Raw genomic sequence first — 26,564 nt, 5'->3', positions numbered from 1 at the left:
CATTCAGTTTATTATTTTGTTTATTTCTATTATCACTTAATAAAAAAAAAAAAAAAAAAAAATAAAAAAAGAGTGCTGAGAGTGAACCATCTATACTGCACAGCTGTATCTTCTAAACTCCGCCATCTTCCAGAGTAAGCTGTTTGAAACACAGCACATCTCTGCCCCTGACATGCTCGGCTTCAAACTAGTTGCAGCAATAAATAGGATCAACTAAAGTCTTGTTAGATGGCTTCCTACAGTCCGATGGTGTATGAACGGCCAGTGGGATTGTGAATAGCAGAGCAGGTAGGAGATGTCACCGCCCACTCATACCAGACTTTTTTTCCATTGTTACAACGCCAGAACCGTACGCACACAGTGTCGTCTTTCTGAAGTGGAATAGGTTGCTATAGGACAGAACACAATATTAGAAATCAGTATGTTGACCACTTCCCCCTACAAATATCAAACTTATAAAACATGTACCATCATCACCCTATCAAATAAAACTGGAAATTAAAGAGATTTGATCAATTTCAACATTGGTCTAAAAGCAATATATTTTATTGACATTGTACAAATACATATCTTTAACCCCTTTGTGACAGGAGACGTACACTGTATGTCCCGTCACAAAGTGCCTATATGACTGGCCACATACACTGTACGTGACGAGTTATTTAAGGCTCGGTGATGACTGGTAATCGCTGATTCTCAGCGGTCACCAGTCATTAATAATTGCCTCAGTATTGAGGCATTCATTGATGAAATAGTTAAGCTTTTGTAAAAGCTTCTTTCATTAATGAAAGAATGAAGCCTTTACATGCAAATACGGGAGCGCTAAATAGCAATCCCGTATTTGACAGCTGAAAATAGCAGAGGCAGCAGAGTGACTCACCTCCCTACTATTCATTTTGATAGCTCGATAGCCCGATGTTTGATACATTTCAAGCACAGGGATATTACAATGCATCTCTGTGCCTGAAATGTATCACTTCTGATCGTCTAGGCACATCAAGGACCTTTAGTGAGATCTGATTCTGACATGCTGTCAGGATCAGTCTCTAAGGTTATTATTAGCTGTTCCTAAGTTTGGAGCAGCCTAATAGCCAAAAATGAAAAAAGTTAATCAAGCAGTCAGTGTTTTACTTTTTTTTTTTACAAAGTGTAAAAAAACAAAATTAAAAAAAAGTGTAAAACATTATAAAAAAATGTTTAAAAAAAAAAAAAGATTTTTCTTCTAGTTTTCCGAATTTTATTCAAACTAAGTGAGGCGTTAGGTACACGTTTGATATAATGATATAGCCCTATCTGTCCTCTAAAAACTATATAATATGTGTGGGTACATTTAGTAAGAAAGTAGATTACTGCTGTGGAAGAATCACACAGCAAAAATGTAAAAAGTGTGTCAGTCATTTATGAACAGAAACTGAAAACAAGCTCAGTCGTGAAGGGGTTAAAAAGACTGCAGAAAACCGAAACATAACAGTGCTAGAAATTTAAAAAACAGTTTTTAAAATTAAAATGAAATAAAATAAATCTAATAATAATAATAACAACAACATTTTAAAAGTCCCCCGCCCCCGCGTAAACACGCGTCGGGTGCGCCTACGCATGAAAACGACGAACGCGCTACACATGTTGGGTATCGCCGCGCACGCCGGAGTGAGAGCAATAATTCTAGGGCCAGTATTTTGGGGTATCTCTAAATTGATGACCTGTGGGGGCTTTTAAAGCGTCTTTTATTGACTTTTTGGGGTACTGCAGTTTTTCGCCGTTTCACGGTCGCACGCAATCTGTAAACTGGGCATGTTGGGTATCGTTTTACTCGTTGTAACCTCATCTTTTATATTTCATTAAAAAATGGGTAATTTGTTGTGTTTTGGGGCATTTAATTAAATTTGTCACTAAATTTTGGGGTTTAATAAGGAGTTGTGCTAATATTGCGCAACATAAAAATTTTCAACTACCACCATTTTATTCTATAGGGTCTTGGCATTCAGAAAATATATAATGTTGGGGGGTTTTACGTCATTTTCAGGCCTAAAATGTGGAATATAACATGGGTGCAAAAAAATTAAAAAAGGGCCTCAGTCATGAAGGGGTTAAGGTGAACCTCTTGTCACAACTTACCTTGATTGGAAACAGAATGGGGAACCATGAAAACATCCCTGGGGAATGTGTCTTAGGGCAGATACCTGCACAGGACAGATATGGAAAATGTAAAACGCAAGCCAAGACACAGGTTTGGCAATTTAATAAAGATGAAGACAGAAATACTAACTCAGAGTAACGTCTTTGTAGAGCACTGCCTGGAAATATCCTGCAAACCCATGCAGCACCGTATTCAACTTTATAGAGTATTTAAGGCAGCAGTAACGGTTATTATCGATCACAGCATCTGGAAAGAGAACACACATTAGAGATTTCCATGCATTTGTGACAATATTTACAAAGCTGCTTCCAGTCCTCTTCATGTCAAGAAGCAGTGAAGGTTTGTTCTAGTTTGTTTTATACTATACTCATGATCACCCTGAAAACTACTACATTTAAAATAGACAACTAAAGCTCATTTTTTTTTTTAGCTTGGGACAGGGTAGGGAAGAGGTGGAAGTTCGGCGTCATTTGCAGTTCTTGTACCCATTGGGAAGATATGCCCTCACCCTATGTTCCTGTGACACGTTTATTTAAAAAAGAAAGAAAAGAAAAAGGGGTGAGGTCGTCACAGATGGCAATAAAACGTCAGAAGCTTTAACCTCACTCTACTAAAATGTGTGTGTCCTGGAGAGATGTTCCATCACTTCTCTTGACAGGAAGTGAAGGGAAAATTTCCCTAACAGGGACACAGATGGCATAAAACTTGACAGGGGCTCTACTTCTCCACCACTTTAAACTATAGATAACAATATATATATCTATACTTTTGAGCTGAACCAAGAAAAACCCAACATAATTAAAACGCACTAGATTAAAAATACATACATTAACCCATTATAAGGAACAGAAATCTGATACTCTTTTATTTGGATGCTTGAATGTGAAACACTGTAATGGTTCTGCAAGCTGATGGAAGTTGTGCAGTCTAACAACATAAGGCATCTCAAACTGGGCCTGCAATATAGGAGGTACAAGTTGCCTAACTCAAACAGATGGCAGAAAAGACATAAAACATGGTATCTACTATCACTCCCATTTGCAGATGATATATTCTTAAGCATTTGCTTTCAAAGTGTACAATGAAGAAGTACAGGAAACAAAAAAGGAAAACATGGATGGCTTAGTCTCCAAATACAGTGTCACAAGCATCTCTAAGAACATGTTCTCAACACCCACTGATCACAGACAGCAAGATCTAAATATATTGACACAAAAAAACTTGGTGTATAAGCATGTAGTGAAGCAGATACTTCACTCTATATAGTTCGATGGATGGTGCCTGCAGCTTCTGACACCATGTTCAGGCATGGGTTCCTGTTAATGATTCCATTAAGAGGTCTCCTTCATATAGCTAGATGACGTTAACAGAGCTCTTAATTAAAATTTGGAAGCTATGGGTGAAAATTGCATGTGTCCTACATATGTAGAGGTCCTAAATGAGGAGACACTGCTTGATGAGGACCAGGATTGGCCTACATACAGGTGAAACTCGAAAAATTAGAATAATTGTGCAAAAGTTCATTTATTTCACTAATGCAACTTAGCCGTCTACCAGGAGATTTTGGAGCACTTCATGCTTTCTTCCGCAGGCGAGCTCTATGGGGATGCTGACTTCATTTTCCAGCAGGACTTGGCACCTGCCTACACTGCCAAAAATTTTCTGAAATTGTGGATCTGGGTTTTCATGAGCTGTAAGCCATAATCATCACAATTATGACAAACCACGGCTTGAATTATCTTGCTTTGCATGTAATGAGTCTATCTCATATATTAGTTTCACCTTTTAAGTTGCATTAGTGAAATAAATGAACTTTTGCACGATATTCTAATTTTTCGAGTTTCACCTGTATATAGGAGGTCCTAAATGAGGAGACACTGCTTGATGAGGACCAGGATTGGCCTACATATATAGAAGTCCTAAATGAGGAGACACTGCTTGGTGGGGACCAGGATTGGCCTACATATATAGAAGTCCTAAATGAGGACACTGCTTGATGAGGACCAGGACTGGTCTACATATATAGAAGTCCTAAATGAGGACACTGCTTGATGAGGACTAGGACTGGTCTACATATATAGAAGTCCTAAATGAGGACACTGCTTGATGAGGACCAGGACTGGTCTACATATATAGAAGTCCTAAATGAGGACACTGCTTGGCGAGGACCAGGACTGGCCTAGAATTTGACTTATAAACAGACCTAGCAGCAGATATTTTTTTTCTTTCAAAGTTCAGTGCATGCATGTAAAGTGATGTGTAACATGTACAAGTATATATTAATCCTTATACAGATCACACTACTCCCTTGAGAATACCTTAATCTCTTAAGGAAAATTGACACCAATTTTCTTTAAGCATTATGTGGGATCAGCAACTACTTCCAGGACTGAGACGCTGGAGCAGATGATATGACAGAATCACGTAATTCTTGTGCCGGTGGAGTTCTTGGCTGTGTTCACAAATGTCACGTTACTGAAAGGTATGCTTTAGGGATTTGTTCAACACTTAGCCGTAATGACAATTCTTTAAAACAGACAGTTTTACTGGCAAAGAAGCTTGAAAGATTTGTACAGACTTTTTTTTTAATGTTTACAAGAGTAGAACCGGTTTATTTTTTTATTACTTGTATAAAATCTCTTCCACAAAAAAAAAAAAATTTTGTTTTTTTTTTGTAAAAAAAAACTTCCCAAAAAAAAAAAAAAAAAAAAAAAAAAAAAAAAGTGTGTGTGTCTCAGAATAGTAGATTAAACGATTAAACTTCATTCTATTCACAGCAGGAAGTAGTAAAATGACTCCGTAAACATTGTGGACTGATTTGATTAAAGTACTTGCAAAATAAAGGGGGGGGTGGAAGAGAAGAACAAGATATATAAACATTCCCTTTAATGAACGGTGACCAAAGCAGTGCTCATGTGCATAGGAATAACATTTACCATAGGTTTAGAGCAATTCTGACAAATTATTGCAGAATGCCTTCTCCTCTTAGCCAGAGAAACCTTCTGTGCCCCTAACTACTCCTTATATACCAAGTGCAGGCTGCCAGAACAGAAAAGGAATTAATCATCCACAAAATAATAAAAAACAAACACTAGATCCCCAAAAATCACACCCTCCCTTTAGGCAACTGAACATATAAAATTAAAAGTGCACCGAAATGAAAAATATGTCAGGCTGACCTAACTTTTGCAAACATTTTATTTATAAACTTAATTTTTTTCATATTTGATATTTAATCAAATATGCTTTTACTTTAGTGTTGGTGGCGTCTGGGAAATATTAGGGGTCTGAACTGACCGGAGAGTTCCATTTTAACCCATACACAGAACGTTGAAAGATGGCCGGACGGGAATCTCCTGGATGCGGGTGGGCGTCTTTATATGTCCTTCGTGCCCGAGCGTGAAACCGCAATCGGTTTCCCCACTTCTTACCTCTTCTTGGGGTAGTCATCCCCGCGATCCTGGGCGTCTGATCCGGGACCGGCAGTGTGGCTCCGTGCACGGAGAACTGAGGTAGATCAGTACACAATCTCCCTCGGCACTCCTCCCCGGTCTCTGAATTGCAGGAAGTGATGTTTACTGCATCACTTCCGCATTCCTCTGTCACTCTCCGGTACAGAAACCGGAGAGAAGCTGGTGAAGCAGATCTGTGCTTCATCAGCTTCTCTGGGAGTCCCTAGGTGACATTAGGGGTCTTAGAAACCCCTGATGTCTCCATAAAGAGGACCTGTCACTGTAATGTAATATCACATAGGGGGATTCTTATCCCTCTATGTGATAATAATAATCCCCTATGTGATAATAAAACTAAAGTGTAAAAAAATTTTTTTTGAGTCCCCCACCCCCACATAGATGCACAAAAATGCGTAGGTGCGCCTACACGCAAAGACGATTGCGCCAATTACACATCACCGCGAACGTCGGAATGAGAGCAATAATTTTAGGGCCATCAATCACTGATAACACAACTGATGAGCGGTAAAATCTTTTAAAGCGTCGCTTATGGCCAATTTTGGCTATGGTAGTTTTGTTGCGATTTCGCGGGAGCGTGCAATTTTAAGGCTCGACATGTTTAGTGTCTATTTACCCGATGTGACCCCACCTTTTATATTTTACCAAAAAAAATGGTTAATAATTTTTTCCTAACATAAAAAAGGGAAAACAGGTCGTTTTTTTTTTTTAGATATTCTGTACTTTTTTCATTATATAGTAAAAAATTAAAACCGCAGTGGTGATTTTAAATACCACCAAAAGAAAGCTCTATCTGTACCTTAAAAAAAAAAAATGGTATAAAAGTAATTTCAGTACAGCGTTGAATGACAGAATAACTGTCAAAAGTACCGCAGCGCTTAATACTGAAAAATGGCCTGGACAGGAAGGGGATGTAAACACCGCAGTCAGAAAGTGGTTAAAATAGAAAAAGAGATTGAGAACACAGAGTCCTTAATCTCTTTCTCTGCAGCCCCTGTTATAAATGAACAGGAAGCCTCTATACTGGGTGTTCCTGTTCATTCATAACTTATGGAGTTAGTATGTTTACCATGTCCACAATCATGAATGAACAGGTGATAGAGATCACTTCCCATGCATTCATAATTGATACAGTAAACATACTCTGTCCTCCATTATTTACAAACACTCAGCGATCCCCGAGTGCTTGTACCGCTCGACTGTCAAAAAGGAGGCTGAGCAAGTGGTGCAGGGAGGAGATCTCAATCTGACAGGCGACTCCTCCCCTGCACGGCTGGCCTCCTGTGACAGCACTGAGAGCCGTCTCTGCCTACACACCGCTCTCCTGATGTCACAGGAGGCTGAGCGGCGCAGGGAGATGCCGGCCACTCACAGCGCTCTCCTCCCACAGCGCTCGGCCTTCTGTCAGAAACCAGGGATGCACCGCTATTTCGGCCAAAAAAAAAAAAATTTCCATTTTGCCAAAAGTGCCATTTTCGGCCGATACACTTCAGTAGCCGAAATATATAATCGGTGCATCCCTAATATAACTATTAAAAAAAAAAAGTAACATCCATAGGTTTAATTTGCATATCAACTTGTGAACCAGCAACCCTTTACACGTATGTGCTCCCTTGTGTCCTTCCCAATTCACATGCAAGTTTAAGTGAAATCATTATTCTCAAACTACACGTTGCCAGATAGGACCACGTGTAACCCCTTTAGCGCAACCTCCACCCTTAGATGGACTCAAACTTAAGGATGGAGCTTATAGTTTTTGTAAATGAAGACAACACACACTGTATCCCATATAAGGGTTAATCAGCATTACGGAGCCATATTGATATCCATATTAAGGTATTGTGATTTTATGACTGTTGAGTGGTTGCCATCACCTAGTCTTAAATGACCTTCACTTTGCTAATTATTATTTTGTCACTCACCTCTGGGTCTCTGTCTTTTTCTCTGCACCCTCTCACTTCATTGTAAAGTTTAGAGGAAGAGATTGGAGCCAAATAAGAAGTGTATTCTCCGGGTATACTAACACCACCCTCTGTCAAAACAAGAAAGTCAGAGTGAAGCAACAGGAATCAGCCATAACAGACTATAGCGATCAATGAAAGCCTGTTATTCAAAACACCGCAATGCTCATTTACACTTGTCAGTTTTTGCCAGATGCATTTACCATTGAAATAAAAACATCAAAACAACGCACAACAGTGCACCTTGATGCATGTTGTAGCACACACTGAAACGAACAATAATATTTAAATACTGTAAAATCTTTTATTTTAAGTCCATTGAAGGACAAAGGAATATTAGGAATTCTTAAATTGTCGGTTTATACTGTAACCTACAGGAGAATTGGATGCTGGCCAACAGCAAACCTTAAACCAGCCCCAGGATAACCCAGCCTCCAACTGTCATGCTTCAATTTTGTAAGCAGGCAGGAAGGAAAAGAACCAATAACACAGACGGGTAGGGACTTTGTCCCTTAAATGGACTACAAGAAAGATTTAAACTATAAAAACTTGTTTTCTTTATCGTCTATTGAGGAACACAGAAATGTTAGGAATTTGCACTTAGAACCTGCAAAAACAGTCCAACTAAGGGGTGAGCAATAGTCACTGAGATCCAACAAATGTGGAAATCATACTACAAAAGTGTATTTGAAGGAATCAAGGCATGAACGAAGGCTAGAATGATGGGACTCCCCAGTATCGGCGCATCCCTAGTTTATAGGGACTAGAGTGGAAGCTTCAGTGAAGAACGAACTTACCAAGGGGCCAAGTACTGGGGGCACACATTCATGCACAAGGCCAAGCAAGCAAGTGAAACAGAGGGCTTTGAGGTCTGTGGCTTAAGTGAGTGGTAGACTCTGGTCATAGAAGATACTTCTATAATAGGATGAATGTTGGTATTGCTCCACCTGATCCAGAGATCTCCTGTGTTGAGGCAAGCAGAGTGTCTGACCACTAATAGTATCAGTAAAGACCTTGTCAAGAGTAAATACCAAGACTACTTTTCCCCTAATGCTCCATATTGAGTAGGCATTACACCCAATGAAAAACACAAGCTTAGAAGCATGTAAGAAGCCAACAGCTAAAGCGTGGGTCTCCATGCATTTGTTTCAAAAGCTCGAGGGCACAAGAATTTGTCCTTGTAATGGAGGGGTCCACGTTAAGGGCTTTTGAACCATAGTGTCACGGACAACAGAGAAGGAAAAGTCACTCCAGTTAATTCAAACAGACCCAAGTAGAGAGTCCAATTGCCAGTGAAATCCCTAAAAGTTAAATCAACACGGTTATATAGGGGCTGGCCTAATTTCATTTCCCAAACTCCTGTAGATGACAGTATAGCTCGACTAATTAAGAATTCTTAACATGCCTGTGTCCCTCAATGGATGAAAAAGTGTGTTAAAATATGTGGCAACACATATTGACTAAGGTTTTGATTTTGCCATCTGCCACATATAGACAGGTGTGAATAGGCACTATAGAGAAAGTAAAGTTACCAAACCTTTAAGGAAATGCTGGGCTCCATCCAGACACTCGGGGGACAGTTCGTTGTCTCCAAACGACCCCAAGAGTTCACTAACAAGAATATCCGCTTTCTCTGGAGGATTCCATTCTCGCATATCACTGGACACAACAGTCACTTGACTACCCCATTCTTCATAGCGCCACCCTTCCAACCTGTGAATTAGAATAGAAGATAAAGTCAGTCATAGGAGGGCATCATGAGATAAGTCATCAGTAGGAAATCCTGTTTCTCAAACTTACGTTATGACTGCATTAGGATTTTTCTCCACAGCATACACTTTAATTTTGCGGTCTGCTTTCTTGGCAGCCATTAGGGATGCATTTACCAGAGGCCCCCGGCCTGCTCCAAGAACCATCAAAATCCTACAAACAATAATAGATCAAGTTCAAGAAGATTATAGTGCAATTCCAGAATGGAATCTATTAAAAACGTCAAGGTGGACTGCATTTACTAGGAGTAGTCTTTCACAGTTGGAATTTTAAGTGCACAGCTTACAAGGTATGTGCACAGTTTTATCGTGGCTATACTGATAAATACAATACATTTTAAAATCTGCCATAGAGTTCACAGATGATAGACAACTTGCGAGTAGAGAGGGGACGACAACTCTCTGGTAATGGAATATTCACTATCCAGATATCCATTACCAAAATACTAATGGATAGTATGGATATCAGATTATCCATTAAGAGCATAACCTGATATTATACCAATCACATAGGTGTATCTTCCAGATAGTTTACAGCGGTATGAACAAGCCTTCCATTTTTGCAGCATTTCAAAATAAACTGAATCTTTACACTTTACAACCAGCATTTAGCATAGGGTCGTTTTTATGTCGTGTCCTTGGAGAATATAATGAAAAGTGATTGCCAGTTCACAAGCCATACTGTTTCACATTGCTGTATATTCTATTTTGTTTCATGTAAAGAAATCACACCTAACAGATATTTTTCTAGAGACTAGCAAAAGTGGAAAACTTACTCACAGGTGCCAGATTGCTTATGTCAGTTTCCAGATGGCATATTCCATACTTTTCTAGACTGTCTTTTCCTTATTTTTATATAAAAGTGCCAGACATCGGCAGATCTACAGTCACCTAAAAAACCTAGTTTCTCTTAACTACATTTTCTTTTTAAATAACTCCATGCCGTTAACCTGTAACGTCTGTAAAGTTTCATGTACCCATCTAACACTGCTATAGGCTCAGGCCAGCTGTGGCTGGCAGCCAGAGTCATGTGGCCACAAACAATTTATGGCTTTGCCCGAGCACACTTTCTCTCTGCTGACAAGAAGCCGCATTACCTCCAGCAGCTCTATTGTAAGATCCACAGCTGGACCAAGCTTTGAACGGTGGTAGGCAAGTATGACAACATTTAAAGCCATGTCACAGGTTAGTGCGAAGCTAACTGACATTTACATTCCAGAGATTGTCGCCAAGCTCCATAGAGTCAAGCAGTCCCAACTAGAGTGATTATCTGCATTTCTATTTTCACATTGCCTGTATAACTAAACGGAATTCCACAACATGCTGGTCAATTTAAGACATGATCACTCACTACCCCTTTTTGGTACATTCCTTAACCCAAAGACAAAGATTTGTGAAAGAAAAAAACAGACAAAAAAAAAAAAAGGAGCATACAATATAAACACTGACTGCAAAGGCAGTACAATCCTGAGATTAATTCATACCACTTGACTGCACACTTACTGTATGTTGGTTTCCTTTTCTTCCTCTGGGACTCTGTCTAGCAAACACTTATACACAGCCTGAAATGGAAACAAACTGGCAAGTCAATAATCATAGATCAAAGGGAAATGTATAGGCTGCAACTGCTGGCCCCCTAAAAAAAAAAAAAAGTTGCCCGTCTGTGCCATCTTCCTGAACGCAATGTCTGATCAATTCCCTAGTGGTATAGTGCTTTGGGACCAGACCAGCAGCCCGCAACCAACACAGGTAATGGTTGCCAACAGTGTTTTTTTTGGGCTGCACAAATACCACTGATCACTTCCACATAGAGCTGGAAAAGTTTAGCATCCGACACTAAAGCTGGTCAAACACAGATCAAATTATAGCCGTTTCCTGCTGAATCTGCCAACATTTAATCTGTGGGTGGCCTTGCCTGCACCACCCAAAGGTTTCATTAGACTTGTCGAAGAAGTTGAATAGAAATTTGTCAAACAGCAACTATGGCTAATCAGCTGCAGTCACTGTTTGGGTGTTCAGACAGCTGAGGGAAACCACTGTCAAAATACAACAGCTCGGCAAGGGAGATTCCTCCATCCAGGCCACTTGCCATGGATGGCCAAACAGGTTTAGAATCAGTATCCTGGTGAAAGAAAGAGCAAAACAAATACTGATTTCTAGCTCTTAAGGAGGAGCCGAGACATCTCTGATCATCTCTCAACCACTATGGGAGTGGTTTATTTTTATTCTCACTGTGTGATGTCTATTTAAGGTTGATGTATCTGTTACTTATGTGTCATTCTGAGCCTGATGAAGGGACCCCTTGCGGCCCCGAAAGTGCTTGTGTTGGATGGCAATGTGCCATTAAAATGGATCATTGATTTACAAAAATAGGTGTACTGGTGACATTATTTCCTTTTTCTGTGATATACACGGCGCCTTCCGTGGTCACTACAAGCACCCACCCAGCTTTGGGTTTTTGCGGTAAGGAGTGCAGCAAGATATTATGTCTATAGATCTCTGATCTAGGACCCCTGATGTTTCTTGTACAACATAAGCCAGAATCAGGAGGAAGTTAGGTCTTGTGAAGGGAGGGGGTTGTGTGATGCGAGGAGAACATACATGTTTTCCTCCATTAACATGGTTCCTGAACTCTCCATAAACTACGCAAGTGGGGACGGAAATATCCAACCACACATCCACATGGGAGATAAAAAAATAAAATAGAAACAGGCTCCAGGCAAGACAGCAATTCCATGTAGGTTATAGGGTTACATAATGCACTGCAGTTATACCTGAATAAAAGAGGAGCCAACACATGGTAATAACAGCATACCCAATTATGTACTCAACCCAAGCCATACAAGATAACATGAAACTGTACCTGTTGGTACTGAGAGTATTTCACTGGATCTTTCTCAAATACTTCATATGTCTGAGATTCCAAATTATCCATCAGAGGCTGGAAAGAAAAAAAAAAAACCACAAACATTTATTGCGTAATTGGCAGATTTAAAAGACATATATATGGGCTGTCATTACTGGCCTGCTTCTGAAAATGCTCGATTCTCAGCTGTGTGGTTTTAATAGTTCGAGGACATAAAACATGAACAAGCGCGTAACAAATTAAAGTCAGATTAAAGTCTGAATTTCTCATTGCTATACTTATTCCAGGTTTGTGACTCCAAGTACTGAAGCCAAAAACATTAGCATGAAAGCAAGCCAATGAGCATTTTTAGAAGGAGAGGTCAGCACTGGCATTTCTTTTGACAGATTTTCTTTTTTATGAACAAATTAAAGTGATTACCTGTAGTGGAGACTGCAAATAATCCTCATATCCCTTGGCAAACATCTCATAAGCATTGGGAGGAGGTCGGTTTTGCCTTAAATACTCTAGATACTGTAAATATGAACAAAAATCTTTCTCGGAGTGATGATGGGAGCCCGAAATCACAAACTGCACCTCCAGCTGTAAAGCAGAGAAACATGAAGGGTTAGTGTAAGTAGCAGACAACACAATCATGCTCTATTATTGTACACGGCCTTACCTTAAACAAGCGAAAGATAAGGCGCTGGTGCACTTTAGATAGAACAGGAAAGCCTTTTTTGTTGGTTAGGAAAATGTTGGTAGGAAGAATGGCTGCCTTGATGGGTTCTCCCAACCACCGGTCAATAATGCTGTTACTTGGAAGGTCAGCACCCACTTCAATAGCTAGGGGTGAAAAGGAATGATACATCTGGTCAGGCAGCATTTACAACTAACATCTACAGTTAACAGAGGCATTTAAAGCCAGTATAAAAATATTTGCATGGACAGTGCTAGCTAGTTTTGGGAGTTCTGAAGAGATCATCCTCACCAATGTTTCAAAGCTTGGAAAGTCAATAAGCCAAACCAAGCATGTAGTGAGTGAAGTAGAAATTCCTGACCTGCATGCTTGTGCCAAGTTAATATCCAAGTAGCAAAGTAGTGATGACCATGACCCCCTTAGAACTTTCATCTTCAAGTCAGCTAGGTAATTCCCCACATTTCTAATCTTACAGGTTCCTGCCTGGGACAATGTAAAGCTGCATTTTAAAAATTACCCCTTTTTTGGCACTTTAGAAACTTGGAATATCTTTAACCACTTGCTGACCGGGCTGTTTACACCCACTTCCTGTCCAGGCCATTTGTCAGTATTCAGCGCTGCGGTACTTTGACTGACATTTATTCCGTCATGCAACGCTGTACTGAAATGAATTCTATACCATTTTTTGGGGGACAGATAGAGCTTTCTTTTGGTGGTATTTAAAATCACCACTGGAATTTAAATGTTTTACTATATGAAAAAGTTTAAAAACCTGGTTTCCCTACCGTATGTTTTAAAAAACATTATCCAATTTTTTGGTAAAATATAAAAGATGGGGTCACGTCGGGTAAATAGACACCAAACATGTCAAGCTTTAAAAATCGCAAAAAAACCTACCATGCCTAAAATTGGCCATAGGCGACGATTTAAAAGCCTTTACCGCTTTAACTCAGTTTAGAGTTATCAGCGATTGATGGACCTAGAATTATTGCTCTCACTGCAAGGATATGTAACATGTGTGGCATAATCGTTGTTTTTGCACGTAGGCGCACCCCATGCATATTTACGTGTATAAGTGCGTGCGCGGGGGACTTAAAACTGGCTTGGTGTTTTTTTTTTTATATGAGACTTTAATTTTTTTCTCTTTTTACACTTAACTTGATTGCTATCACATAGGGGGCTAAAAAGCGGTACCCGGGATAACCGGCAACGGAGGGGGGATGCTTACCGCACCATGTGAAGTAATACAAGCAATCAGCCGGCTTGTATGAAACAGCCGGTAACGGCTGTTTACCTTCCCGGGGGGATTCTTGGGGCACGCGTGCAAGCAGAAAAATAATTAAAAAATTCATGTACATGTGCATCCAACCGCCGGGAAGGATCCGCCGTCCGCCCGTATTTTTACGATGGGCAGATGGCAAGGGGTTAAAGATGGAACTCCAGGAATAAACACAACTTACCCTGGCACACGGCAAGAGTCAAGTGCATGTTTTGTCTAGAGGCTCAAATAAAGCAGACCTACTCATCTGATCCTTGGTCCTGCTGGGCAGAGACCGGTTCCCGCAACCTCTTCTCTCTTGGGCTCCGCTGACATAGTCACGGCTAATGCAGGTCCACTGACTTGCATTAGACGTGAGGACGCCGAAGGATATTCCACAGTCAGTGACGGTGCAGAGAGGTGAGTGACAACCGCCAAGGGACCGAGGATCAGATGAGTAAAACTGCTTTATTCAAGCCCCCTAGACAAAATGAGCACTTAACCCTTGTAGCATGGAGGTAGCATCACTGCAAAGGTACGTTTTTTAAAGTCCCTGAGAACACAAGGCTCTTAAAGTACTAATGGTGACTGATTACAAGATGCACACAAAATATAAAGTCAGTGTAAAAAAACAAAAAACAGTTATGATCTTGTGATTAAGTTCTGTGTAGTGAGAGTGAAACTAGTAGCGGAATTTGAATCGGTTTGTCCAGTCTATATGTCCAAAAAGGGGGGTGGAAATGGTCCTCCCTTTGAAACATTAGAATGCAACTATATGTTTGATGCACTCTTATATCATTTGAATCAAACATTACATATACTAAAATAGTTATACATAAACATTCATGGCCTAATCTAGAAATTATTAAAATTATTTTTTTTTAACATTTATATATTTTATATAATTCTTTTATACTTTATAAACTTTTACCTTTTTGAATACCATCAACAAGCCTTGATTGTAACTTAAAAATTATAGGATTACATTTTTCTAGACAAAACCAAAATAAAGTCTATTTTTACATGTCATTTGCTCTCCCAGCCATAATAAAAGTATAAAAATCAGTCAAGATCTTTCTCATTTATACATAATCCCTAAAGAAATAATACCCTAATAACATCATTCGTATATTAGAATAGTGGATGCCAACAATGGAATTTGTCGGTGGCAATGTTTACAATGAAATGTACTCTAGCAGCTTGGATATCTTACCTAAAGCAATTCTTTTGTTGTAATCGCATAGCGTTCGGAAATGATGCCACCTAGGAGATATTAAATCTATAAGCACCAAAACATCTAGAAAGTGCCATACATTTCATCCCGTCACTTGAAATGCGTCATCTTACCAAATCCAAGTTGTTTCTTCTTCACTGTTATCCTCTCCTTCAGACTGAAGTACTGGTTCATTCTCTATGAGGTCATCTCGCAGGTCATCCGGTGTCATTAATGGTACCCGCATCCAAAACTAGTAAGCAAGCAATGATGGTATTAACCATTGTAAAATAGAGACAGCACTGTATAAAAGGGACAGCATAGCCTTACCATTGTGGAATGGTGACCAGTGTGAATGTGATTTGTTAGGAGTCGAGCCATGTTGCTGTTGTCCTCACATGTAATGGGTATAAGAAAGGCAGGAAGCCCTAGGTATGCTGAAAAATTTAACTCCTGTAACAATGCCTGTAACAAAACAAAAAAAGCTTTTAGTCATTCGCTTTCATAAATATTTTCACATCATTTTGTTTTGTTCTTGACCACCGATACATATAGGTGAGAATTTATCAAATCTGGAGCAGTTGCCCAGAGCAACCATTCTGCTTTCTTTTCTCTTTAGTTCCTTCAGTTAAAGTGACATTAAAAGATAATTCCCCCCCCCCCAATGTTAGTGTAAGAACTTACCTTAAATGATGTCTCTTAATCCGATCTTCTTTAAATCGGATAGTTTTTATTGATTTTACACATTTTACACGTACAGTAGACAAACAAAAACAAAAAAAAAGAAACCAAAAACAAAAACCAGTAGCAAGCCAGAAGACAAATAATCCAAGAGGGGGAGGGAGGGAAGGGGAGCATAATGTCGTGCAGATAGTGAAATTCGACAAGAATATGCTGACCACTTGTGCGAGCTTATATTGAACATAAACTGAACCAAGCCCACCAAGAGATATAAAACCTATAAACCACTGTGCGAAGAACCGACACCCCCTGCTGCGAACACATGACTACATGCAATAGAAGCCAAGACTAGCTGTATGTATCCACCGTGAGAATGCGTGCAAGCCGGTTAATCAGAGAGGTCATGACCCCCGTACGTCAGCCAGTCGTCCCAAATAGAGTGGAACTTAGGCAAGGTACCCCTCTGTTTAAAAGTAACCCTCTCGTACGCTACCATCCTATCCAGTTCAGCTACCCACGAGTTCAATGTAGGAGGTGACGGGGAGATCCATTTACGAACCACCATCCTGGTTGCGGTAAATAAGGCCCTTTTAAGTGCTATAGCAGTGCAGTGCGTAAGATCATCGGATTCCACAATGCCCAGTACACACGTCAATGGGGAGTTAGTCACTGAGGATGAAAATACAAGGTTAAGGGTATCTACAACCTGACCCCAATACCGAACCAGCCTAGGGCATCTCCAAAGCAGGTGGATCAGGGACCCCCGATGAAAGTCACACTTGGGGCAGTTGGAATCAGCTCTAAGCCCAATACGGAACAGGAATTCAGGGGTGCGATACGTCCTGTGAAGTATAAACAGTTGCGTCAGTCTATGAGTGGGGGACAGGGAGACCTGGGTAACCCCCTGAAGAACATCCTCCCAAACCTCATCCTCTATGGGTCCCACGTCTCCCTCCCACCCCACCCTGCACTTCAGAGGGAGGAGGACATTGGATTTAAGCAGAAGGTGAGCATATAGAAAAGAGATAATCCCCTTAGTGGAGGTCGCCAATAGTACCGTATCAAATATCGGAGTGGGAGATATAACTGGAGGGCCCCGAGGAAACTGGGATTTCAAAGCATGAGTAATCTGGAGGAACTGGAAGTAGCACCTGTCGGGAACTCCATAAGCTTCCGCCAGGTCCTTAAAGTCCCGCAGTCTGCCCTCCCTGTATAAGTGTGAAATAGTAAAAACCCCTTTGCTAGACCAGTCAACAGTGCCCCGGAGATGGAGAAGCTCGGGCAGGCGTCCATTGCGCCACAGCGGTGTATGTCTGGTCAGGGCGCCGATGCCAAGGGCCAGTTTAGCCGCATCCCAGACCTGTCCCATCAGCTTCAGTGTAGGGTACATAGTGACCTATATGGTAAAACTTACTCTATCTAAATATTGTAAAGGGCTTAGCCCCTGAAACAGGTGATGCCCAAACCTCTCACATTCCAAGAGACAAGTGTTATTAAACGCTCAGACATAGGCATGATACATCACATGACAATCAGGAGCATCCATTAGTAAATATACACAGTAGAGACCAGGCATGGAAACAGCTAGGAGATGCGGCTGGGCACAGCGGGACATGTCGATAAGGGGTGGATGTAAAACAAAAACAGAGAGAGAACAAAAAAACAAAACAAAAACCACAGAACCAAACAAAAAAAACACAAAAAAATAAATTAAAAAAAAAGGGTTTTTAAATGAGATGGAAACAGTAAACCAAAAACTGAAGAAACAACGTCCACGCAGGGAAGCCTTCGGGGTAGGGTGGCAACAGTCCGTACCACTGGGAGTATCCCAGAACAAAAAAAAAACCATAGGGACTCCTTCCAGTGCGGAAACGCCAACAGTAGAGAGACGGGGAGTTCCTAGCCCCGTGACAGTAGGTACAGTCAGGCATCCGTACCACGGATTAAAGCAATGGGCTCAATTAGGAGGCAAAGCTGAGCGGTCAGGTGTTAGAGGAAGCCCGACGGCGGTCAAACTTATCCAGCCACGACGATGCTTGTGCAGGGATGTCAAAAAACTGTGTTTCTCCGTTAGCGACCACTCGGAGCCTCGCCGGGTAAAGCATGGAATAAGACAGGTGCAGTTGCTGGAGACGTTTTTTAACCTCCTGGAATTTTGCTCTGCGCCGCTGAACCTCCTGGGAGAAATCTGGGAACAGCATAACCTTAGAGCCAGCCAGAGTAATTTCTCCAAGATCACGCGCCTTTCGCAGAATACGCTCCTTATCACGGTAGTTGAGGAGCCGGATCAGCAGGGGTCTAGGAGGGTTTCCAGGTGGCAGCGGACGAGATGGAACCCTGTGGGCTCTTTCCACAGCAAATAACGGGGACAGGTAATCTTTCCCAAATACTTCGCCTAGCCAGGATTCAATAAAATCGGTAGCATTGGCCCCTTCAGCTCGCTCTGGTATGCCGACAGCGCGGATATTATTGCGGCGTAGCCGGTTTTCGATGTCATCATTTTTCAGGGTGTTCGCAGATATGTCATGCAGCGCCGTCTTGACATCAGCAATCAGGGGGGAGGCAGAGTCCTCCAGGTCACTAACCCTGCTTTCCAAGGCAGAGGTGCGTTCCCTCACCTTCTGCAAATCATGACGTATAAAAGTGATATCAGCCCTCATCCCATGCACCTCCCCTGTGAGAGAGGTCAATGCGGAGTTGCAGAGCTGTACAGCCGATAGGACATCGGCAATAGTGGGTTCAGCTGGCTTGGCTTTGATTTTGGACGCTTTGGGGGCCTTGCTGGTCTTATGAGCATTACTCACTGTGGCCAAGATGGCGTCCAGCCCATCTGAATCAGAGGCTGAGGATTGCAGCCGATCTGACAGTAGCTCCCTGCGGGTGGCCCGATCTGCAGAATAGGAGAGCCTCTGCCCCTTAGCAGGGGTGTCAGGATGGCGGGCGAAGCGCTCCAGTCGCGCCGCTGTATCCCTGCCTCTGTCCCGTCTGCTTGCTAGGGGTGGGGAGCGTGTGCTGTGTGCCGCCGCCATCTTGGATCGCGGGAGGGAGGCCCTTACCGTCCTTCTTCTTGGACATCTCCCGGTCTCAATGTGGCTGCAGGAAGCCCGAAAACGGAGTGCTAGGCAATCGGCTAGTGCAGGATAGACAGGTACCGGAAAGCCCGACGGGTATCGTTCAGGATTAAGTGCGGGAGAGCTCCCCTACAGACGTCTGCTCACATTCGGCTGCTGGCCACGCCCCCAATCCGATCTTCTTTAGTGTAGTTTTCAGATGTCACTCCAGCGCTGCTGCGGGTCTCCGATTCAGCGCCGACTCCTCTGTCCTCCTCATGTCCCACGGTGTCTGTGCGGTTGCACGCTGCTCCATAGACTTACCTTGTGTCTCTCCTCATCTCCCGGCTGAACATCTGAACTGCGCATGCACCCGCCCCAAGACTTCTGATGTTTGGACGGGAACGAGCAGGGAAGACTAGGTAAGTGTAAACCTGTTTGAAAAGGTTTTTTTTTAAAAGTTCTTGCACATATCTACTGCTTGATAGCATTAGATATATGAAAAACGCACTGGGGATTTAATAACCCTTTAAGATTTGAAAATGAAACAGAAGCAGATTAGTTGCCATGCACAGCTTCTCCAGTTTTGATAATTTCCGGAGCAGCTGTGCATGGCAACCTCTTCAGCTTCTCTCTTTCGTTTTCAAATCGTAACTGAACAGACTGAAGATAGAATCTGATTGGTGGCCCTGGGCAGCTGCTCCAGTTTTGATAAATTCCCCTCAGTGTTTTTTGACCAGCGAAGGAAGATCACATACTACAGATATATTTATTGGTGTTTTTGTATGCAACATACTGTACGGTATGGTTGTTCTAGTCATGTTTAAATTGAAAACAAACATGTTTAAAAACAAATACTCTAACAATATAATATTCAAAATCGTTCCACTTGGGTTGTTATCTAGTGCTACAAAGCCTTTATCTCCATAAGCTACACATGAAAATCAAATCCAGGGACCAGATCCACCATGTACCCAGCCAAGGCAAGGTGGACTTGCTCCTAGGGATATTTTGGAGTAGGGAAGGTTGATATATTTTTTTTTTTTGCTGCCTGGTTCCTTTTAAGGAACTTTCCCTTTACTCCCTGTTCTGCAAATACACCAGGAAGGGAGATGAAACCTCTACAAAGTGAGGGGAATTGTGACCAGAACTGGTGTCTCCCTTAGAGATTGTACGCTTTGCCCTTAACAATTGTAAAAAAATTGGGCTTTTTCATTATTTTTTCCATATATGTCTCAGTGTCAATTACCACCAGGACAAATAGAGGGGGCATATCGCTCTAATGGGGAAAAAAAAACCCTTCCCTACTCTCGGAAACAAAGAAACGTGGCTATTCACACATATATGGAGCCATTGCCTGTGTAACCCGAAATGACCATGTCATTGGTGTGCCTGTTTCAGATCACTTTATAATGTAGCATGTACTGTTCTTTTCTGTCATTCCCTTCAAAAGTAGATTACCAGCATGCAAGGCATATATAAAGAAATGGAACCCCAAAGCCTGTTTCCTTATTCTTACAGCTTCTGAAGTTTTGCGGTTTTCTGGAATCTCTGAATCTACTTTTATCCATTCAGACAGTTTCCCCACGATAAGTGTATTCCAATCTGTGGAGAAAATTTTATACATTGAGTTTTTGTTTTTTACTATTACTACAAACCATCAACATGAGGGAAGTATTGAGGTTGCCATTGTGGACCTCCTCCTAAAAATTCTAGTTACCTTGCTGTGACTGGCTTCAATACCTTTAAAATCAGAGCCAGAAAAGCCAGGGAACTAACATTCTCAAAAGGAGAGCTGAGCAACAGCAGGCTACATAATCCTCTTATACTGGGTGTACTTTTAATGTCAACAGGCTCATTTCTAAAGCCAGAGCAAACCGTGCAATCAGAAAGCATATTTGCTGGTCTGACTGCAGAAAAAAGAAGTCTGATTATTTTGATATAATACCATCTTTACAGAATAACCCCTTCATGACGAAGGTAAAACAAATCTTAACGCTTAAACCCAGTTTTGCAAATTTGATATGCATTATGTTTGCAACTACTTTGTGTATCCAGGAAAGTCTGCCGTATTTTGTTCAGGATACATTTGGCCTTCCTTTGGGAGGTAAATAGTAAATGGTTGCCTCCTGATTTTTATTATCATAAAAGGAAAAGTGGAGCAAAATAAAGAAAAAAAATGTTTTGCAATTACCACGACCCACCAGAAAAGCTAAAATACTTTCTCCTACTCCTGACGCTCAAAAGGATACCACCTGTGTGTGCATTATTTGCTGTTTGCACCCGTAGTAGGGGCCTGAAACAATAGTACACATTTTTTTTTATCGTGCCCAAACACACTGACCCCAACCTTAAACAACCCCATATTTCTTCAGATTTCTCTAGCAAGGACAATGGGAGAGCAGTTATCCATTGTAACCAATCTGCTTTTCTCTTTAGTTTGTTCAGTTAAGCTTTGAAAATTTAAAGCTAGAAGCCGATTGGTTGCCAGGCACAGCTACTTAAAATTTTGATAAAACTCCTCTCAATTTACCAGTGTATCCTCAGAGAGCAAAAAAGATACATCGTTACTCCAAGACCATGAGCTGTTGGTCCCAGTGGTGGGCGTGTGATCAAATTAAAGTGCTTCCACCACAAAAACATGCGGCGCCATGGAAGAGATGTTTGAGAAGGGACACACCAACCTCTTATATGTGCACTCATCCACGCTCTCCCATGTTGCTCCGTTGTGGACATCTTTGCTTATTTTTATTGGCTGGCCTGTGATGATGCAACTTCAAAGCATGCACATGCAGGTTACTTCCACCCGGCATCCAAGGCATGTTGAGAATGTACATGGTACAATTTAAAGCAAACATACAGTGAGGCGAATTTATCTAAACTAGAGAAGACGAGATCTGGTGCAGTTGCCCAAGGCAACCAATCAGCTTCTGTCATTTTCAAAGCTTAACTAAACAAACTTAAAGGAGAAGCTGATTTGGTTACCATGGGCAACTGCTCCAGTATTGATAAATTTCCCTCGGAGTCTCTTCTGCAATAAAACCCTACCTCCTAGCAATTTTTATTCTAAAGGCTTTTGTTCCACTTTATATTCATTTTCTTGGGCAATTGCTATTGTTCTTAAGATAGACTGGTGCGTGGTGTACCTGCTCAGTGCGTAATCATGCACACCCACTGAAATGAGGATGCTTATTTATGTCACGATTCTACTGGGATTCGATCTACCTACAGCCTATGTCAATGAGGGAGGCTCTCTTTTCTAGAGACACAGGAATCTTTCAGCCCCCCATTCCAAGACATCCATACCTCGTCCACTAAGCAGGAGGTCTGAGCGAGTCTGTGGCCCACATCGAGACTTGGCAGGCTCTCGATAAAATTCTCTTTTAAATCGTGGATGGAAGATTGGCATACACAGAAAGTCAAACCTGCAGAGAAGTACAGGAAAACAATGAATACAACCTACTTCAGATTTGATCACCTTTGCATGGTTAACCATTTCAATAAAACCAAAAATAAGACACGGTATTTCATTATTTGCACTATTTTATTTGGGAATAGATAATGGCAAGAGGAACTACTCATCAGCTTCTAATACCTCTTGTAGAATATGGAGGACACACCTCACTAATGTATTTGCCAGTTCTACAGCTTCTGAGCCTTAAGCTGGCCATACACCTATAGATTATCTATGGGCCAAGCTTCAGTATCTGGCTAGTCGGCCCTGCTGGCTCTTAAAATAATTGAACAATCTGATTGGATGCAGGCATTGTTCAGGTATTTTGAGAGCCAGCGGGGCCGACTAGGAAGATACTGAAAATTGGCCCAGTGGGGGATTCCTCCATCACAGTTTAGCGTAGACGGAGGAATCTGTTGCACTTTTTCCATCAGACCATAGAAAATCTGCAGATAATCTATAGGTGTATGGCCAGGTTAACTCTTCTTGCATATTCCAGAACACAAGAGGGATTATTAAGTCCAGGCAGTCAAAGTGCTTTAATCATTTCAGCTAGCATCAGAAATCAGTGCCAATGAGGCAATTACCCACAAGGATTAAATCACCCAGCAAAACAAGAATAGTTCCGGACCTATTTCCTTCTGCCCGTGCACCTTCCCCCAACTTTTCCCTTGAGATTGTTAACACAACTATCCAACCCTCCCCCCCCTACCAAGGTTCTAGGTGTCATCCTTGGCTCGGACCTCACCTTTCTTCCCCACATCCAATCGCTATCCAAATGCTGCCGCCTTCACCTTCGTAACATCTCAAAAATACGCCCCTTCCTCACCAATGAAACCGCTAAATTACTCTTCCACTCACTTGTTATCTCTCGTCTTGACTATTGTAACTCCCTCCTCATTGGCCTTCCACTACACAGGATATCTCCCCTTCAGTCTATCATGAATGCAGCTGCTGGACTCATTCACCTAACCAACCGCTCAGTGTCTGCAACCCCCTCTGCCGATCCCTGCACTGGCTTCCAATAGCCCAGAGGATAAAATTCAAAATATTAACCACCACTTATAAAGCCATCCACAACTCTGCCCCAGGTTACATCTCCAACCTTGTCTCAAAGTATCACCCTAACCGTCCACTCTTCCAAAGAACTCCTGCTTTCCAGCTCCCTCCTCAACTCTTCCCATACTCGCCTCCAGGACTTCTCTAGAGCCTATCCCATCCTCTGGAACTCCTCACCCCAACCTGTCCATCTATCTTCCACTCTGACTGCCTTTCGGCGTTCCCTAAAGACTCATCTCTTCAGGGAAGCCTATCCCACCTCAACCTAACCACTGAACTATACATTCTCAAACAATTCATCCCCTCACAGCTACCTCTACATGCATCACTTCCCCCACCCTTTAGATTGTAAGCCCTCAGGGGCAGGGCCCTCCTTACTATCTTGTCTTGCATTGTATTGTAATATCTTCCTTATATTGTAAAGCGCTGCGCAAAATGTTAGCGCTATATAAATCCTATATAATAATAGTAATTGAAACTCTCCAGTCTCTCTATTAGTAAATAAAGTAATAGGACTTAATAAAAGGGGATTATTGTTGTCTGCTTTCATTTACCACAGGTTGCTCTCTACTTATTTGCTGGCTTTCTCCTCTGGTATTGAAAATCTTGGTATAGGATTTTGATGGACATCTTGGGACAGTATAATTTGCTATGTGTCATTATAATACATGTACTCTTTAAAATCGATTAACCCTTTGCTGTGCTGATTTACCCCTATGAGTAAATCAAGAAATAAGTGATAAACCTTTTCTTTGCAAGCATACCGACATCATCTCTCTGTTGTACATAGCCTGAGCATAGAGAGGGTGACGGGTCTGGTCTGCACCCCCTCCTGTAATTTTCTGCATATAGCTTGTAGTGACAAGCTACCTGAAAAAAAAACCACAGGAGGGGGCTGAGACCAGACCCGTCACCCTCCACAAGAAGACAGAGCAGCAGTGACTGGTCCTATTACAGGAGGTTCCTGCACACAGGCAAAGTTTAATAATAAATGACCGCACAGATCAGGAAGACATACACAAAGCACAGCAAGATTTAACTAAAAACACATGGCTGTTGTATTTAGACAAGATTTGCTTATTCTGGAGTTTAGTTTAGGCTTATGGAATTACATTAAAATATTAATGCTTATGTAAGATTAGTGATTGGCTTTACTTATAAGATACTGACAGAATCTGGAGCAGCTGCGCAGAGTAACCAATCAGCTTCAATCTCTCTCGGAACGCAAACACTTTGAAAATGAAAGCTGGACGCTGATTGGTTGTCACACATAGCTGCTCCAGATTCTGTCTGCACCACGCCGAGTAAATTCCCCCACTTGTATTTTAGAGCTTACACCAGCCACTGTGCTGTAAAAATGGCCACTGCAAAGGGAGCAGATGCCAATGCGCAATAAACTTTTTTTTTTTGGAACTTTATTGAAATAAGTGACATTTCTGTAAAAAATATCAAGGCAACTGGATTTGCTATATTTTTCTTGAAGACTTCTCAAATCAGAAAGTTGGTCGGATGACCAGTGAAACGTCCAAGAAAAATACAGCACGTCCAGTTGGCTTGACTTGTTTTTTTTACAGATATACCATGACCTGGATGAATGAGAACCGTCACAGACATAGTGACATTTCATTCAGTCCTATTCACAGCAGTGCATCACAAAATGCTTTGGTGTCCTCACATCCTATACACTGTATAGAACGTAATGACTCACAGGCCCTTAGACCACTACAGCGGAGGGGGAGAGAGGCTCCAGGGACCGGATTAAGGCCCCATTCACACCTGACCGTTTTGTAGCGCGTCCTACGCTCGATGAACGCTCTACAAAACGGTCAAAAAAATAAATAGCACTGTAGTCAATGGCCTCGTTCCCACCTGTCCGTATTTCCGCCCGTCCCAAACGCACTACAAAACAGCCCACGCATGAAAAGGTCCTGAAGCGTTTTTTGCTGCGTATTGGTCCGTTTTGTAGGGCGTTTTCCATTAGTATACTGCCAAGTAGCCTTTGGAATCACGGTAAAAAAACAGCGTGATGGTCACGCGCGACAGACGCGCATATTACAATACGCATAGGTGTGAATGTGGCCTAAGAGCCAGCTGGGATTGTAGTTTGGCTGATACTTGAGCTCCCCAGAGAAAACAAGCACTTAACCCTTGCAGTGCAGGTGTAGCCCCACTGCAAGGGTTAAGATTTGATTTGCCCAGAGTTCTTCTTTAACAGGGAACAAAGCAAATCGCCTTGTTTAAGCATGGGGCAATTCGCCTGATGTGATGGGGACCTTAATGGCCCCACACTCCACAGCAGTGGGTAGTTTTAGTACTATGCTCAGTAAGTATCTCATTGAATTATCTGATTACTGTTAGAGAAGAGCATGCTGGATCTCTCCATACAGAACACGTGCCATCTCCTATATCATTTCACAACGACTTAGGGCAGCCCATGAACGATTCCCAAAGGGGAGTAGTCTATATAGAATCATTACACTGAGTATCCGGTACATGTGGCATCCCTCTCCGTGGATGGGAAGGGTAGAATCACACGGACAGGCAACACGCTCCCGCACTGCACATGCCTCCTATACACGTTCCCGCTGCTCCCCATTCTATCACACCAGAAAGGGGTGCCAGTACAACGGACTATGACCTCACCCTTGTTTGGCTACAGCTCCCAATGTGTCTGCCACCTCCGGGGCACAGCTGATATCCCGTCCACTTGATACCCGGCCTCCCCCACTGCCAACCGCCGCCATCTTGACCACAGACTCACTCCACGCGCGCTGCACAGGCCACGCCCTCTCCTCGTGACAACTGTCATCACCAGCCAATGAGATTAGCATATAGGCGTGAGCGGAGCAACCCAATCAGGGCGTTCGGCTCTGCAGCTGGCATGAGGCAAGTGGCGCCACCCAATTAGAAGAAAGAGAAGTGAATGAGGGGCGTTTACATTCTGGGAACCATTTCTTAGTGTGCATT

The 26,564-nt window shown here is 42.0% G+C and overlaps 1 protein-coding gene across 2 annotated transcripts; it reads right to left on the bottom strand.

Moving 5' to 3' along the window:
- PRMT5 (protein arginine methyltransferase 5) lies at window positions 1–26,393 on the bottom strand. Of its 2 annotated transcripts, XM_018556107.1 has the most exons (17): window positions 26,241–26,393; window positions 22,391–22,509; window positions 20,604–20,689; window positions 15,684–15,818; window positions 15,488–15,606; window positions 15,354–15,403; window positions 12,865–13,028; window positions 12,624–12,785; window positions 12,201–12,278; window positions 10,841–10,899; window positions 9,369–9,491; window positions 9,106–9,281; window positions 7,530–7,639; window positions 3,002–3,093; window positions 2,267–2,385; window positions 2,116–2,180; window positions 1–389 (listed from the first exon to the last, which is right to left on the bottom strand). In XM_018556107.1, exons 1-17 carry the CDS (start codon window positions 26,339–26,341, stop codon window positions 237–239), a joined length of 1,911 nt encoding a protein of 636 aa, XP_018411609.1. In that variant the 5' UTR covers window positions 26,342–26,393; the 3' UTR covers window positions 1–236. The 2 variants fall into 2 exon arrangements, with proteins under 2 accessions (XP_018411609.1, XP_018411610.1); XM_018556108.1 differs by lacking the exon at window positions 20,604–20,689 and having other exon boundaries at window positions 15,684–15,781.
- Between the last annotated feature and the right edge of the window lie 171 nt (window positions 26,394–26,564).

The sequence above is a fragment of the Nanorana parkeri genome, unplaced genomic scaffold (assembly GCF_000935625.1).
Source record: "Nanorana parkeri isolate BGI_ZX_2015 unplaced genomic scaffold, ASM93562v1 scaffold225, whole genome shotgun sequence".
NCBI classification, from domain to species: Eukaryota; Metazoa; Chordata; class Amphibia; order Anura; family Dicroglossidae; genus Nanorana; species Nanorana parkeri.
The sequence above is the reverse complement of the archived record's forward strand: the minus strand, read 5'-3'. Positions and strand labels throughout refer to the sequence as shown.

Coding starts and splice junctions, on each gene's coding strand:
- PRMT5 (XM_018556107.1), bottom strand. CDS start 26,341: ATGGCGGCGGTTGGCAGTGGGGGAGGCCGGGTATCAAGTGGACGGGAT. Junction 2,386..3,001: donor ACATTCAAGCATCCAAATAA/AAGAGTATCAGA, acceptor TGTTCTCTTTCC/AGATGCTGTGATCGATAATA. Junction 2,181..2,266: donor CTACAAAGACGTTACTCTGA/GTTAGTATTTCT, acceptor TGTCCTGTGCAG/GTATCTGCCCTAAGACACAT.